The sequence below is a fragment of the Silene latifolia genome, chromosome 10 (assembly GCF_048544455.1).
Source record: "Silene latifolia isolate original U9 population chromosome 10, ASM4854445v1, whole genome shotgun sequence".
Lineage (NCBI taxonomy): Eukaryota > Viridiplantae > Streptophyta > Magnoliopsida > Caryophyllales > Caryophyllaceae > Silene > Silene latifolia.
Window position 1 is genome coordinate 20438004 of NC_133535.1, and position 17172 is coordinate 20455175.

General features: G+C 35.0%; 3 protein-coding genes across 3 annotated transcripts; 2 read left to right on the forward strand and 1 right to left on the reverse strand.

Moving 5' to 3' along the window:
- Window positions 1-8734: 8734 nt before the first annotated feature.
- LOC141608425 (putative E3 ubiquitin-protein ligase ARI5) lies at window positions 8735-10962 on the forward strand. The gene is made up of 2 exons (XM_074427781.1): window positions 8735-9625; window positions 10233-10962. Exons 1-2 carry the CDS (start codon window positions 8736-8738, stop codon window positions 10882-10884), a joined length of 1542 nt encoding a protein of 513 aa, XP_074283882.1. The 5' UTR covers window position 8735; the 3' UTR covers window positions 10885-10962.
- A 785-nt stretch (window positions 10963-11747) lies between these two features.
- Window positions 11748-13765, forward strand: LOC141605326 (putative E3 ubiquitin-protein ligase ARI5). Its single transcript, XM_074424039.1, has 2 exons — window positions 11748-12677; window positions 13109-13765. Exons 1-2 carry the CDS (start codon window positions 11821-11823, stop codon window positions 13716-13718), a joined length of 1467 nt encoding a protein of 488 aa, XP_074280140.1. The 5' UTR covers window positions 11748-11820; the 3' UTR covers window positions 13719-13765.
- A 41-nt stretch (window positions 13766-13806) lies between these two features.
- Window positions 13807-16853, reverse strand: LOC141605327 (uncharacterized). The gene is made up of 4 exons (XM_074424040.1): window positions 16412-16853; window positions 15638-15711; window positions 15079-15214; window positions 13807-14561 (listed from the first exon to the last, which is right to left on the reverse strand). The coding sequence occupies exons 1-4, from the start codon at window positions 16538-16540 to the stop codon at window positions 14067-14069; spliced, it is 834 nt and encodes a 277-aa protein (XP_074280141.1). The 5' UTR covers window positions 16541-16853; the 3' UTR covers window positions 13807-14066.
- Window positions 16854-17172: the final 319 nt, after the last annotated feature.

The following is a 17172-nucleotide window of genomic DNA, read 5'->3' on the forward strand; positions in this document are numbered from 1 at the left end:
AATAATATTCTTAAATAAACTGGGTACATAATAACAGTTATTTAAAGATAACTCAAAACCACTAGGGAGTTGGATTACATATGTTCCCTTCGAGGCAACAACAACTCGTGCTCCATTCCCGACTCGCAGGTCCACATCACCTTTTTCGAGAGGTATGATGTTTTTTAGGCCCTGCAAATGATTACACAGATGAGAACCACAACCAGTATCTAGTACCCAAGTTCCGAAACTTACATGGTTAATCTCAATCATATGAATATAAGATGACATACCAACAGGAACGACGCGGCCTGCCTTGATGTCCTCACGGTAGACGGGACAGTTCCTCCTCCAATGTCCAGTCTTGTGACAATGGTGGCATTCTATGTCACCGCCCTTGCTCTTTGTCTTGCCCTGTGAGCCACTAGTCTCACCAGGCGCACTCTTACCGTTTCCTGGCTTCTTAAACTTTGGCTTACCTACAGCTAGGTCGCCATGAACCTTGCCCTTACCTTTACTCTTGTTGTGAATCATGAGAACATCCTGCTTCATGCTCCCACTCAATTTCATATCCTTCTCGGTCTGTACGAGAAGGGAGTGTAGATCATGAGGACTCTTTTTCAAGTCATTCATGTAGTAGTTCGCCCTGAAAAAGGGCAAAACCATCGTGAAGAGAATGAAGCATTCGGTCAATGACAATGCTCTCACCGATTCTACAATTCGGTGACTCCGTTTCTCGACATTCTCAATCATGTGAAGAATGTGTGGGCTAACCGGTTGGCCCTTCTGGAGTTTCGCATCAAAGAAGCGACAGGTATGCTCATATGTAACGATTCTCGGTGCCTTTGAGAACTCGTTAGTGAGCGTGGTGAAAATCTTGTTTGCACCTTGGGCAATGAAGCGTCTCTGCAAATTGGTTTCCATTACAAAGATGAGTACGTTCTTTATCGCACCCGCTTCCATAACGAAATCACTATAAGCGAGTGACTCGTTGATTCCTGCATTTGGGCCTGGGTTGACCGGTATTGGCTCAGTTAAATACTTGAGCTTACCGTGAGCAGTGGCGGCATTCCGTAGTGCCGCCTCCCAGTCCGCAAAATTGGACCCATCATTCTTCAGTCGAGTGGACTGATTCATTTGGTCCATGAACATTTTAAGCCAGGACGAACGATCTAATGTGGCACTAGGCATTGGGATTGCGTTATTTCCAGTCATTTGTTGTAACAGTATTATTGATAATAAGCGTGTTCTACACTGCGAAAGAAGAATAAAATAATAAGCATGCATCGTTTTATTTTAAGTCTAATGAACTAATGTCATAACGCGAAGACTCAAAAAAATTTATACAATTGACCTCCCTCAAGAATTATATAAATGACCCCAAGACTCAATTTTCTGTAAATTGATAAGCTAACCTTTTAGCTAATTCTACCGTTAGAATTCCTGGTCGATAAATTTCTGTAAATTCTATCTTTAGTCCATCATAATCACGAGAAACTCTTCGGAATATAATGTTGAGGTAAACTAAGTCAACACAACTACTTACCCAACGTAGAAGGGGTCATATTAGGCCTACCGACGAAGAAGGGACTCATAGATGTTTGCCCTTATAAAGACTAATCTCAATTTCCATTTTGGAGGAAGATCCCATCAACTATTTTTAATTCATTTTAAGTGAACTATAATCTAGCATGCGAGAATGATTTAAACTAAAGTGATGGCTTATAGACTGTGACATCTGCATGTCCATGAAAACTAACATACAACTATATGAATCAATTTTCATGCATTTTAGTAGTAGGTAGTTTGGTTTTAGGCGGAATATGATGCAATTACTAGCATGTGAATGAAAAGCAATAAAATGAAAAACGTAAAAAAAAAACAGTAAAAGTCCTAGTGTGGCCTATCCTATCAAAATGAACAATAAATACAAGTTTGGAATCCATCCTTGGACCCGAGAAGCTTGTCTTGATGTTCCATCTTGATCCATGTAGCGGGAGTGACCTTGAATCTTCATTTTTAGTCTTCTTTGAAATTACAATAAATAAAATTACATAATTGACCTATTAATTACATTCTAATTTCAAAAACCCAAAACTAAAATAAAGGAGATTCGAGATCTCATAATTACATAAAAATCATGTTTCCTTCATTACGAAAACATAATTGTCTAAGGCCACACTAAGTATTACAAATTACAACCGATTGCAAAATTAAATACGTAAATAAAATTCATTCATTCGATTCATTCAACATAATTAAAAGCATCAACTAAAATAAATTAAACATACATAAAACAATACATTAATTATGTTGATTAATTTATCCAAACCACCTATTTAAATTAAATTAAGTGACAATTCCGTAATTTAATCACATTAATTTCATCCTCAATCCATATTAAACTTGTAATATGAATTCTATCCGTCAAAATTTTAAACCGCTTTAAAATAACCCGGTATCTTTAAATTGTGAATCGATTCACAATAACTAATTGGCCAAACTAAAAAAAAAAACAAAAACCAATTACAAATTGGTTCGGCTGAAAAAAAATAAAATAATTTTTTTTTTTTTTTTTATAATTGACAACCACTACACGGCTGAAAAAAAACAGCCCCTTCCCCTTTATTTTTTTATTCGGCAATTAGAAAAGAGGAAAAAAAACTTTCCATAATTATTCTTTTAGGGAAAAATAAAACTTTCCTTCTTTTCTTTTTCTGATTCGGTAATAAAAAATAACCTAAAATCAGTTTTTTTTTTCACGGAAACCAAAAAAATTTGAGCCGTCAAAAATTTCCTTTTGCGGCATAAAGCCCTAAAACAAAATTGATGAAGAACAAAGTTTACAGTTGCTAATAGAACATGGTTTAGCAAATGAATTAACAAGCATGATTAATCTTATATGCTAAAACTATATAGCAAAAACTAGTTCTTGTATCAATGACATGATGATACTATATCTATTCTAACTTAATCTGCATTAAATCAAAATTTGCCAATTCTTCATATGATGATTTTAACCGATTAAAACATAATATGATCAAAAGAAATTGGATATAAATCATCAAACAAAAGGAAAAAACAAAAAAATCCGAAAGAAAAAAAAAACTCGGCCAAAAAAATTTAACCGAAAAAAAACGTAACCCTAATTTTTATACTCGAAAATTAGGTTATAGTTTACATACAAATTTTATGAAAATTATCAAAATTAAAATCGTGGCCTAGTGCTCTGATACCACTTGTGGGAAATAATCTGTATACTTCCCCTTAATTTAGAAGGATTATAACGATTTAATAAAGATGATCTAAGGTCATAAAATAAAATACATAAACATAAGTAAAAAGATTTAGAATTAACCTCCGGTCCTAGCAAATATGGCCTAAGAACAATACCAAAGTAGGTATTCGCCTATTGGTTGCACCCAAGACGATCTGAGATATGCCCTTTGATTATGCTAGAAATCAATCTAAAATTTTCTGTAAAATTTTATTGTCTTTTTGTTCTTGTGATGAGAAAGAGGAGGCAAGGTCGGAAAAAAGTATTAGGTCAGAAATAATTCTCTACCTTTCTTTTTATATAGACCGAAATCCGAAATCAATTAGGAAAGAAATAACCTCCTATAAAGTGTGTTAAATTGTCATTTAGTGAGGATCGAACCCATGACCTCTTGGCTTGTGTACCCTCACTATTACCACTATGACACATTCAACTTGTTGATATTAAATACAACTGATTATATTTAACTACGAATTAACAGATTAATTCGTCCAAACTAACCTTATATATATTTAATTAAATATAACTTATTATATTTAATTTACGAATTTACAGTTAATTCGTCTCAACTTAATATTATTTAATTTTCATTAAATAATTATCTCATCAACACATTGACTAACTTTTTAGTCATTTTGGGCATCAATGTAATTATATTTCTATAACCACATTTCTCAAATACGTCCTATAGGTGTGACCTTTAGGGACCAGTTGATCACCGCCATCTGTATGATAATAACGTCAAACTTTCTAGCAAGCCAACCGTTATTAGGTAAACGTTAATCAACTGATTAAATATACGAAGTATACCCTTGTGAACCTGTAAGAGATTTACAAATGTTATCACACTAATTTGTGGAGGACACCAGCTCCAACATATTCCTCATGTCATTTATGTTCTTTTAGGGTTTTGCCTTTATTTATGAATTGGGGGAAATGGGATTGTGCGATATGGTAATTGGAATTATGTGATTATTGTATGTAGGTGACGGTGTCATGAGGAATTGATATTGATTGCTTATGTGTGCTTGGATTGCGGAAAGGTAGGGTTTCCCTACTCGGTTACTGTTAATTGATTTAAGACTGTGCTTGTGTTGTAATTGTTGTTATCTACTGATCATCGGAGTATGGCTGTTGTGTTGTGACGGTTGTGGTGTTGTGACAGCTGTGATGCTGTGTGTGTTGTGATTGTGGTGGAGTCACTTGCGGGAGTGGCTTCACACCCTAGTTCGCCCTCCGTGGAACCCGTCACGGGAGGGGATGTGCACATTAAGGGACAGGGATTTTCAGTCGCTCGTTGATGAGCTGGACTTGGTGGGATCGGCTGCGGTCACCCACTGGCGGCGTGGATTACCTGTTGCGATGGGTAACAGGGCTACACACTTCGGTGTGTAGTCGGTTACTATGTGAGATCGGGAGACCGGAGAGTGTGGATGATCAGCCGGTTACAATGTTTAGTTATCTTACATTGATTGAATGGTACTGACCCCGTTGTTGTTGTTTTATAAAACCTGCGGTGATCCATTCGGGGATGGTGAGCAGATTGTGACAGGTAATACAGATGCTTAGCTATGGGACAGTTATGGGGAGTCATCACTCGAGTCTAGCTTCCGCCGTCGAGAGACTTAGCTTGCTTTCTTTGTAATTAATAGTTATTTTGCAGTTATGTTTTGGTTTGGTTTTGAAAACATGTATTCGCTAACTCTTTATACTTTAATAAAGGTTGTTTGCAATTGGTAACTTTGATATACTAACCCCGGGAAACCGAGATGGTAACAGTCCTTCATGCTAGGGTAGTCCTTGGTAAGGTACCTTGGTATGAGGGGGTGTTACATCTAACCCGTTCGTGTCGTGTCCGTGTCGTCATTAATTACTATTCATCCGTGTCGTGTCGTGCTCGTGCCGTCCACCTTAGCCTGACCCGGATTGCCATCTCTACTCCCTAGTTTAAAGGCATGTTCTTTTGCCTTAATTTCAGCTTACTTTAAATAAAGATGTTTATTTGATGGTTCTAATTACAGACTGACAAGACTATGTAATTTGATATGCACCAGACTTGATTATACTTTATTGTTTAGGTTTACGGTCCACCTATTTCCGTTCGTTGTATCTTTGATCCGGTGTTGGACCAAACCGAATGAACCGCAGACCGGCCGTGGACCAAACTTTTGTAACGGAAATCTTAAAAATTGTACGAGTAACAAATATTTCTCTTAATCTAATAATATTATCTTATTAAGTATATGTATTATTTTGACATTTTCTATATTCATAACAAACTAAAACCTAAATTCCTAATGCAAATTAAACTCACTGTAGAAATAATAAAACAATAAGTAATATATTATTTATTGGTCTGGTCCGATCCACCTATTTATTTGGTCCAGGCCGGCCAAAAACAATGTAAACGCGGTCTGGTCCATGACCCACCATTTTACCCTCATTTGGTCTTCGGTTCATAGACTTTAGTCCGGTTCGGTCCGGGATCGATGAACACTCCTAAGTTCAAGTCAGTTCAATTTCAGCTATATTTATCTCAGTTTAGCTTCATTCAGCTCATTTCAGCAGTATGCCATTAAGTTCAGTTTAACTCTATTCAACCAAAAAAAACAGGTTCTAAATTATGCTCCGTCATTAGTTTTTTTTTTTTTTTTCAAAAGCATAGCTCAAAATGTTAGGAGTTACGTACCTTGACCAAATCTACGAGACTACGACCGATGTTTGGTTCGCATAAAGGTATCGGTATGAATCAGGAATCAAATCAGGGTGGTATGGGTTTAAAACTCCATTCCTGGTATCTTGTGTTTGGTTCAACTCGGGAATGAGGAATGAACTCTTTTTTGTATGTTTAGTTTATTGATTGTACCATTTACTTATTTATTAATTTTCTCCTTTAAATTTTCATATATTAATTAGTTAAAAACTTGAATATAGTTTCTTATATATATTTAAATCATTATTTGATATCTTAATACTTCTACTCTTAAATATTATTAAAAGTGTTCAAAAAAAATTATTGTTTGTATTTTTCACGGAACAGAAAGAATTCGGGAAAAAAAAAATAATTATATAAATATATTTAGTTTTGTGAGGAAAAAATAAATTTTTTTAATGCTAATTTTTTCCAATACTCTTCTTTGATATGATACCCAAGGTATAATTCTCATATCCACCTCCCCCCTGGGTATGAGAAACTCATACCTCATGGGTTTGAGGTATGAGTATCAAATTACAAAAACAGTGAACCAAACACAAAGTATGTGTTTAGCTCATTCAAAACCCATACCTTATACCTATAATGCTTGAACCAAACACCCCCTAAGCTAATCCATGTGCAATCCAATTGTACTTTTTACCCATAAAAGATCAACTAACTGAATCAAAGTATGGGTGGAATTAAGAATGAAATGTATCTAGAGCTAGATTGTAGAGTACTAAACTACATCGGTAAAAAAATAAAAATTCAACCCGCTAAATACCTTTCTAACGAGGCAAATATTTTATTAATTCAATTAATCATGTATAAGCAATGCGAAAAAAATCTAACATTGCCAATAATAACGATAAGCAGAACGAATGGCGCAATATAAAATTACTTTATTTCGGCAGTATTCGATCTTTTTTATCAATCAAATATTTTATAATGATAAAAATATACCACACTCAATAATTATAATTACTTGATTTAAATAAGAAAATATCCATAATAAATTGTCAAATAAAATTGGATTTTCATATGAGAAATAAATAATATTGTAGTTTGTGAATGATTGATATTAAAATTAGGGATCTCATGTATTAAGAAATGAATAAAATCAAATTATGTACGTAGTATAAATGAATAATGAATTAAATAATATAAATCTCTCGCGAATGCGCGGTATTTTAGATAGAAACATTAAAAAGAATAATAATAAAAATGATATTTAACTAAATTTGAAATTTAATTGTAAATTTATTATAATTAATATTTTGTATTAATCGGTGGAAAAAAAAAGGAAAGTTCAATATGATCCAGATGTAAATATAATATAATGAAAGGCCATTAACAAATGTGATATAATAAAAGCCCAATTACATATATGATATAATAAAAGCCCAATTACAGATATGATATAATAAAAGCCTAATTATAGCCAAATTTATTTAGGTGGAATTTTTTTGAAGAACTCTTATTCTTTTAGTATAAGGGGGACGACGAGAAATCTGACGATAGAAATCAAATTGGATCAAATTGGAAAAAAAGTCAAAAATGCCGGGCGTGAGAGTCGAACCCCACTCACTTGTCTGATAGACACAAACCATCTAAGATATACTCCTTCTATTCAACTTCACACTGCACATTTGTTTTTTCACGTTTGTCAACGTGTGTTTTATGCCGTATATCTTTAACTACATATTTGCAAAAGTTATAAAATTTAGATATTTTTAATGGACTCATAAAGACGAATCAAACAAGATCCCACATAAATATATTTTTACTTATGTATTGAGAAAAAAATTGACATTAAATATCCACTTGGAATAGTGTACAAATAGAAATGTTTAGTGTGGAGTTGAATGGAGGGATTACTTTGCTAATGGTATTTTGGTTCAGTCAATGTTATTTATCATTTTATCTTGGGCTATAGCCTAAGTAGCTACCCCTAGTTCCAGCCTTGATTCAAAGCGATGGAATATCATTGATAATAATAATAAAAAAAATCACTTTGCCCTTGTTTATGAAACCTTTAAAGTTTTAATCAACGTAAGGCAATTACTCTCCATAATCACTATAAAAAGTCACTCCGCCCTTATTACGGCCGTCCTTCTTGCAGGATCGTGTTAGGAATATTACATAGTCTTGCTTTCTATTTGTTAAAATTAGCTGAAAAGGTAGCTGAAACCTGAACAATTACCTGAAAACTGAAAAGCTAACTGAAACCTGAAAAGACCTGAAAAGTTAGTTGATAAGGTATTGAAGCCTGTAAAGGTTAAGGTAACTGAGAATTATGAGCTGATAAGGTAACTGATTATATAAAAAAATGTGTGATAAATTAACTAAAAATGTAGTTTATTTTGGTGAAATGACGTAAAAAAAAATATAATAATTAATTAATATTATAGATTGAAAGGTGAAAAAAGATATAAAGATATAAATTAGGTTCAGGTACCTGAAATTCCAAATGTTACTCTAGGTAGCCTTACATTTCAGTAACTTATTTAGGTAAATAAGCTACTTGTCAAACACTTGCAAAAATATGAAGTAACCAAAATTTGAGTCAAATAAACTACTCTGACTAAATAATGTACCTGGAATACACCGCCAAATAAGCCTGGTAGAGTTTGTTCTAAAAAAAAAAAAAAAAAAAAAAAAAAAAAAATTAAAACAGAAAGTAGAGTTTGGATTCAACTGTAACGCTTGCAAAACGCAACAACTACACTTAACAACTAATCAGTTGCTACATATAAACACTTCATTTTAACCCTCTCATCATCAATGAATCTAAATAATCATTTAATTCCGGCCCGGGAGAGGGTGCAAGAGCGTTCAGGTGGACACTTATCGGTCACCATTTCATCAAAAAGACGCTACATTGTTTTGAACGTGTCCGACATTAAACACCGTCAAAGCGAACAATTATCATATGTAAGTTTTCTTTTTTCGGTGACAAAATACGAAGCAAGCGTTCTTCTACGTCATTACAAATGGAATACAACTCGGTTGGTTGATCAATGGGTCCACAATGAAGAATCCGTTCGTAATGAAACCGGATTGTTTGTTGTAAAATCGAAAATATCAAAAGAAAATGATGTGATAAATTGTGGAATTTGTTTAGAGGAGAATTTATCAGTCGATGAGGTAATGTCAGCTACCTGTGACAACCATTATTATTGTAAAACTTGTTGGAGAAATTATATCAGTACATCAATCAACAATAACGGGCCAGGGTGTCTATCGTTAAGATGCCCTGACCCGAACTGCCCTGCTGTAGTAGGGCAAAGCATAATTCGTTTAGTCTCTAGGGATGATAAACAAAAATACCGTAATTATCTAATGAGGTCTTATGTGGAGGACAAGGAGTGTCTCAGATGGTGTCCCGGACAAGGGTGTGACCGAGCAATTGAGTTTGAACACAGTGGTGGGACCGGTGGCTATGACGTTGAATGCGATTGTTCGCATTGTTTTTGTTGGAATTGCAGTGAAGAACCACATCGACCGGTGGAATGTAAGGTTGTGGCTAAGTGGGTCGGAAAGATGAGATTGGAAAAGGAAGACTTTCTGTGTACTAATTGGATTCGGACTTACACTAAGCCTTGCCCAAAGTGTAAGAGGCCTATCGAAAAGGTCAGTGGTTGCGATAACATGATATGCGGTGTACCTTGCAGGTAAAATTTATTTTCGTAAACTATTAGAATATTATAGATGGATTGAGTCTCGGTATCACCATAGTCCATACTTACCTAATGTCGTTATGACTTTTACTAAGGCTCTGTTTGGTAAATGTCATATTGACCAAATTTCAGCATATTGGAGAGGTTTAACATGTTCGACTTACGAATGTGCTATTTAAAGCGTTTGATTAATGACATATTGAAATAGCATATTGGCGGTCCAATATGCTATTTTGCAATATGCTGAATCTACTAGCATATTAGGTTAGCTGATTAGAAAGAAAAAATTTTGTCTTATTTACTCCTTAAAAAAGATTAACCTTCCTTTTACAAAGGATTTAAACAATCTGCTAATCTACAACTGTCAATTACCATTTACCAAACACCTGTAACACAATTCTGCTAAATAAATCTGCTAGTCAAACATGCTAAATCATTATGCTAGTCAAATCTGTTTTTTAAATCTGCTCCTGCTAATATTAATCCGCTGTTTACCAAATAGGGCAGCCTTTGACTTTAAGTCGGTAATTAAGTTAGTATAAGACTGTCTTAGGAGACTTGTCGCTAATATCATTATTTTTATGATTACATAATTTTGCAGGCATCGATTTTGCTGGTTGTGTCTAAATGAACTAAGACCAGACTACCGGCATACCTGCAACAAAAACAATGCCGGAAAACCAAAAGCAGAAGAAACACAGACAAATTTGACGAACCAATATTATAATAAAGGGTGGACACAGAACAACGTATTATTGCAAAATGCGAAGCGACACTTGAAAATATCGCAAAATATCAAATTACCCGAACCAATAAGAACCCAACTGGAGTTTGTTGTAGAGTTTTGGAAACTAAATGTGGAGTGTAGACAGGTACTTAAATGGTCTTTCGTGTACGGGTCTATGTTACTTGAGGATGAAGATAAGAAGCGACAATTATTGAGGAGTTTGCAACGTAAACTTGAAGTCGGGCTAGAATGTCATTACCGGTGTCCGGTAAATGGATTAAGTGAGGAGTTGTTTATCAAAGGTGGTACGAGGGAAGCGGAGTTTATCAAGTTCAGGGAAGAAATAACGTCGTACACAACGTACAATTATGGAATTTTAGAGCTATTAGTTAAAGCTTTAGAGAATGGTTTGTGTGAGCCGGAACCACAACCACAACTACAACCACAGTCCGCGGCCAACACAAAAACATCTCCACGCGCCTTTTCTGTTAAAAAGCGATGGTTTTCTAATTGCTTGTTTGGTTGATCGTATTGGATTGAAAAAAAAAACATGGTTCATCAATTACTAATGTAATTGTTTCCTGAATAAAATTCAAAATTAGCAGATTGCTCTATTATGTGGAAATTGACAATCCATCCAAGTTTTTTTCCCCTATTTTGTGAGGCGATCGGAATATTATCATTTTCGTCAGATTAGAGCGTCATTGCTATGAGTTCTATATACTTCTATTGAGTGTAGAGTGCCCTAATTTTTTTGTGTGTGTGTGAAATGTGAAAATATAATGATCAACACAAAAGAAAATATATTTCAGGAATTTAAAAGGGATTGTAAAATATTATAGTTCCTTTGTTTTTTGGTAATTTTATATATAATCCCTTTATTAGTCCTTATAACTCTGTCCTTTTATGGCGTAAATTTGACCATTCACATGGTCGCCCTTATAAACTTGGCTGCCCTACCTAGCAACCTTTTCAAACTTGGTTACCTCTTGCCACCTTGATCACCGGTCCTATTGAAAAAGAAGATGATAATGTTAATGTCACCGCCTCGATCACCTCACCTCCATATCCCTCCCCCCGAATTCTCAGGAGTATATATGAGAACCATATGCTAGAAAATTAGTGTGTTAGGAGTACTATACTATATATATATTTTTTTTTTTAATAAAACGCAATTTTTATTGAGATCACAAACAATTTTACAAGAAATTATTATTATGATTAAAATTAGGGTTAAAATTATTACTTTATCTCAAATTAGGAGAGTTGTTTGAATTTATATCCACTATAAATATAAATCTTATATAATCTTTTAATTAATACAACTACAATTGGACTAGCTATTAAAACAAAATAATAACGTAGAGTTTGGATTCAACCGTAACACTAAAAAGCTTAACCTTGCAAAACACAACAACTACTCCGTCAACGAATCCCACCAAATAATCATTGTATTCCGGCCATGGAGGAGGTCCAAGAGCGTCCGGATGGACACTTATCCGTCACCAATTTATCGAAAAGACGCTACATTGTTTTGAACGTGTCCGACATTCAACACTGTCAAAGCGAACAAATCTCACACGTTAGCTCTGTTCTTTCAGTAACAAAATACGAAGCTAGCGTTCTTCTATGTCATTACAAGTGGAATACATCTCGGTTTGTTGATCATTGGTTCCATAATGAAGAATCCGTTCGTAATGAGATTGGATTGTTTGTTGAAAAATCGAAATTATCAAAACACAGTGATGTTATCAATTGTGGAATTTGTTTCGAGGAGAATTTATCAGTCGATGAGGTAATGTCAGCCAATTGTGACAAACATTATTATTGTAAAAGTTGTTGGAGAAATTATGTCAGTACATCAATCAACAATAACGGGTCAGGGTGTCTATCGTTAAGATGCCCTGATCCGACCTGCCCTGCAGTAGTGGGACATAGGATAATTCGTTTAGTCTCTAAGGACGATAGACGAAAATACTATGATTATTTTATCCGGTCTTATGTGGACGACAGGGAGAGTGTCAAATGGTGTCCCGGACAAGGGTGTGACCGAGCAATCGAGTTTGAACATAGTGGTGGGACTGGTGGGTACGACGTTGAGTGTGATTGTTCGCATTGTTTTTGTTGGAATTGTGGTGAAGAAGCACATCGACCGGTGGAATGTAAGGTTGTGGCTAAGTGGGTCGCAAAGATAAGGTCGGAAAGCAAGGACTTGTGTACTAATTGGATTCGGACTTGCACTAAGCCTTGTCCAAAGTGTAGGAGGCCTATCGAAAAAGCCGATGGTTGTGATCACATGACATGCAGCGCGCCTTGCTGGTAAGACTTCTTTTGATAACAGGTAAAGCTGCTATTTCAAGTAGCGGCTTTATTTGAAAATAATGACGTGGAAATAGTTAAAACGACAAAAAGCTCTTATATATACTCTATATACGTATAATATTTGTGTTTTCACAAATAGTCGTTATGACTTATACTACGCCTTTGGCTTTAAGCCTGTAATTTACGGTTAGACTCTCTTAAAGGAGACGCAGTTGCGGAGCCAGGATTTGAACTTAGGGTGGGCGAAAATTTTTAGGGGGGGCGAACGACTAATTTCATAAGGTACATTTGAAAAAAATTCGGAAATTTAACTAAAAACTTCGAAAATTTTTATCCGCCAGGGGGGGCGACCGCCTCTGCTAGCCCCCCCTAACTCCACCACTGAGGAGACGTACTAATATCATAATTTTATTTGCATGATTTTGCAGGCATCGATTTTGTTGGTTGTGCCTTAAAGATCTGAGTGGCCAGTACTTTCCCTGCAAGGGCTGCAAAAAAACCAGAAAACCAAATAAAGAAAACCGGACAAATTTTACAAGCAAATGTTATGAAGGGTGGATAAAGAACAACAAGCTATTGCAAAATGCTAAGAGACACTTGAAAAAATCGCAAAATACTGAATTACCCGAACCAATAATAACCCAACTGGAGTTCGTTGTAGGATTTTGGAAACTAATTGTCGAGTGTAGACAGGTACTGAAATGGTCTTTTGTGTACGGGTCTGTGGTACTGAACCATGACCATGGCAAGCGACAATTATTGGAAAATTTGCAATATCAACTTGAAGTCGGACTGGAACAGCATTACTGGATTCCGCAAAATGGATTAAGGCAGGACTTGCTTAAGGGTGATGAGAGCGAAGTGGAGTTGATCAAGTTCCGGGAAAAAATAACGCGGTACACAAAGAATAATGCTGAACTGTTAGAGCGGTTGGTTAAAGCTTTGGAGCCACAGCCACTACCATCTTGCAACACAAATACATTTCTACTTGGTTTTCCTTTACAAAAGTTGTGGTTTTGTAAGTGCTTCGGTGGTTGATGTTTCGGAATGTAATTGCTCTATTATGTGGAATTTGTTGATTCATACGACGTTCTTTTTCCTGTTCTGTGAGGTGATCGAAAACAGGTTCTGCTAAAATTTCAACTTCATTAAGATATATGACAAGAACACTTAAAACACCAACATTTTAAATATAAACATTACAACCCAATTAGCAAAATATCAGTAGCTCTCTGATAAACAAGTTAAAATCTAAGGAACGGAGGAATCGAGTGCAACCAAGATCAAGTTATGAAGGACCTTTTTTACCCACAACTGAAGAATAATTAACACACATAATCAATCAATGATATTATGAAGATAAACCAATGTTAGATCCCATTATTATTAAACCAATGCAATGCTGCTTTCTCCACCAGGAGGCTTACGAACGCCAGTGTAGTAGTCTCGAGATTCTGCCTTCCCATCGGCAAATATATCATTCCCGCTGATTTCCCGCAGCTTGGCCGTGCTCAAAGGCTTTTCTGCAGATATTTCAGACGTGTCTTCCTTGAAGATGTTGTTACCGGACAAGTGGGCGAATTTCTGGTCAGGGATTTTCTTGGCAGTCTTGACTACGGGCTCAGCGTCTGTTTCTCGGAATGCTGGTGAAGGTTGCACAGACCGGGGTTTGATTTCAGGAGGTGGTGCGAATATGTTGTTGCCACTAAGCTCCTTGCACTTGGCATCAGAGAGTTGCTTCTTTAACTTGGCCTCTGTTGTGCTATCTAAGTTCCCGCTGAGCTCACGCTGTTTGGCTACTTCTGGCAAGCTGGAGGGTTTCTTCGCGGAAACACTTTCGTCGGGTGTGAATGAGATTTGACTCATGCTGGCTAAGGTTTGCTGGAACAATAGTCACATATTTCAGTCAGTTTTAAAACATGATGAACTAAAGCAAGATGTGGATTAAGAAATTAATGATGCAGTTTCGACTTTTCAATGTGGGTCACCCGAAAACAGTTTCTTTGTCTCAAGCACTGGTATTAGTAATAAAATGAACTCACCTAATAATACTGCAATAAACAAACCAGCAAAGAAAAAGAAACTTACCAAAACAATTGACCACACACAAATCATGACAAAGAGGTAACTTTCCTAGGTTCCTAATTCCTAGATTAGACGTTATGACTCGGTCGTTGATTGTAAATTAGGAACAACCTTAACTGCAATTAGACAATAATGGTAATAGTGCATTAGTGCGTAATACACTGTATGTCACCCACCAACTGATAATATTCTACCCTCCCAATCTAATCGAATAGTTTGCATATTTTATTTCAGTTCAGTTCGACTCATCCAATGGTCTATTTCCATTTCCTGGATGTTGTGTAATGGAGAATGAGTATGAAGCTATATATACCTGGTACATACGCAAACCGGTTTTGCTACCAGGGGTTGCATTGACGCCTTCAACTTCTTCTTCGTCATTTTCTCCTTCTCCAGCGAAAATGCCACTTCCTGTCATCTCTTTTCGCTTGTTTTCCGAGCATGGTTTCCTGCAATATCCACATTTCATATCCGACATCTAAGTATTAAGACATACTACTAATCAAACAAGAATAAGAGGGACAATAGAATTTTTGTTGTTGAGTAACTTAGATATGGATCAACTTTCAAATCAAGGGACAAAATGGATGATTACATTGGATAGACTCGCCACCAACCTTAAAAAAATAAAAATGTCTTTTTTCATTAAATTTGTAATCTTGTCAAACAAACTCAAAATAACAAATTATAAGGAATTGGTGAAATCAAATCAAATAAATTGCAAAACGTGAGGAAAAATAAAAAATAAGAACTGTTAGAATTATAAAAGCGATCAGATTTCAACCATCGGCTTAAGTTTTTGGTTGAGATGGTTTCTTAACGAGAAAAATGAATGATGGGTAAAGAATGGAAGACAAAGATTAGATCTTTACCGTTTCAACAGCGATTCGACTTCTTCATCCGTGACTTGCCCTCCAAACACCACCTTGCTTATTCCATCTGAAGGCTGCCCATTTTCCAATTTCACGTTTTAAACATGCTCAATAATTTTCTCAGTCACCCAATATAAACTTGTGAAAAAAAACCACAAATTACAATAATCTATTTTAAAAATTTCAAAGATCAAATTTTTAGACTAATATTACAAGTTTTTCACTTACCCACTTGAAAATATGCATAAAGTTCAGAACTTTGATCAAAACTAACACATTTGTACACTAAATTGAAAACTATGAATGAAAAAACAGAGATGTATGAGATAAAAAAGCACATTTTTAGAAAAATATTTACAAATTTTTCACTTGCCCAATTGAGCAAATTCAATAAAGTTTAAAACTTTGATAAAAAAAACACATTTATATGAAAATAAAATCAATGAATTAATGAATAAAAGAGAGATATGAGATAAAAGATCACATTTTTAGACAAATATTACAAATTTCTCCTTTACCCATTTACAAAAACTCAAAAAAGTTTAAAACTCTGATCAAAATCAACACATTTAGAAACTAAAATGAGTAAAAGAGCAAATTTTAAACATCTCACTCACCCATTTTTAAAAACTAAACAATTGAAAAAAATGAAAATTAAGTTCTAATTATTTGTTTACCTTTAATTAAAATAGCCGCACAAAGAATAAAAAGATAAACAAATGAGGGCGACGAGACGATGGAAGACATTAAGACAAAAGGTAAGAAAAAAGAAACCTGAACATTGCGAACAGGGCGATTTGAGTTATTAGCATCAGAAAAAACAGCCGTAGGAGTTTCCTCCCAAGTTAATAGATCCGCTGTCGATGTATGTGGCCGTCTCACTGGAGTTCCACGGTGCTCCATTTCCACCTCTATTTTTCAAAAACTTCAAAAAAAATGACAATAATATTGGAATTGTAAACTATAAACAAAGAGAATTTTAAGGTAACTTTGTTGTTTAACTTTGTTGCTTTTTTTGTGATTCAAGTGTTTGTTGTTCAAGTAGGAAAACAAGGAGAAAAAAAGGATGTGAAAGGTTGAGAGGTTGTTGTAAAATGACGAAAATGGCCTTGTATTGCCGTTTAAGATTAATCTGATGAATAGAGTACTACTACGCTTTTGTGTGTCAGTTGCCCAGCTATTATACCGTAGCTTTAAGCTAAATAACCTGTTTGTTATGTGTTCATCATATCAGCTTTTTATATAGCCGTTTTATGTACGCTACTTCAAATACATGTTTTTCTTTTTAAAAACACTAATTCTCATTTAAGATGTATATATCCGTTTTAAGTTTAAAACGGGTCAAGTATAAACTATTTAATTTGGATAAGACAAAAGCATAATACATTGGAAAGAACAAAACATTTATTCTATATAGACATTTGGTATGATATTTGACCCGTCTGAAAGACTAGCTGTTTAAAAAATGAGTTTTTACTTTTCGATGCATGTGGGATCGCCACGTGTTGGTATGTTATGTGAGGAGGGTGATTTAG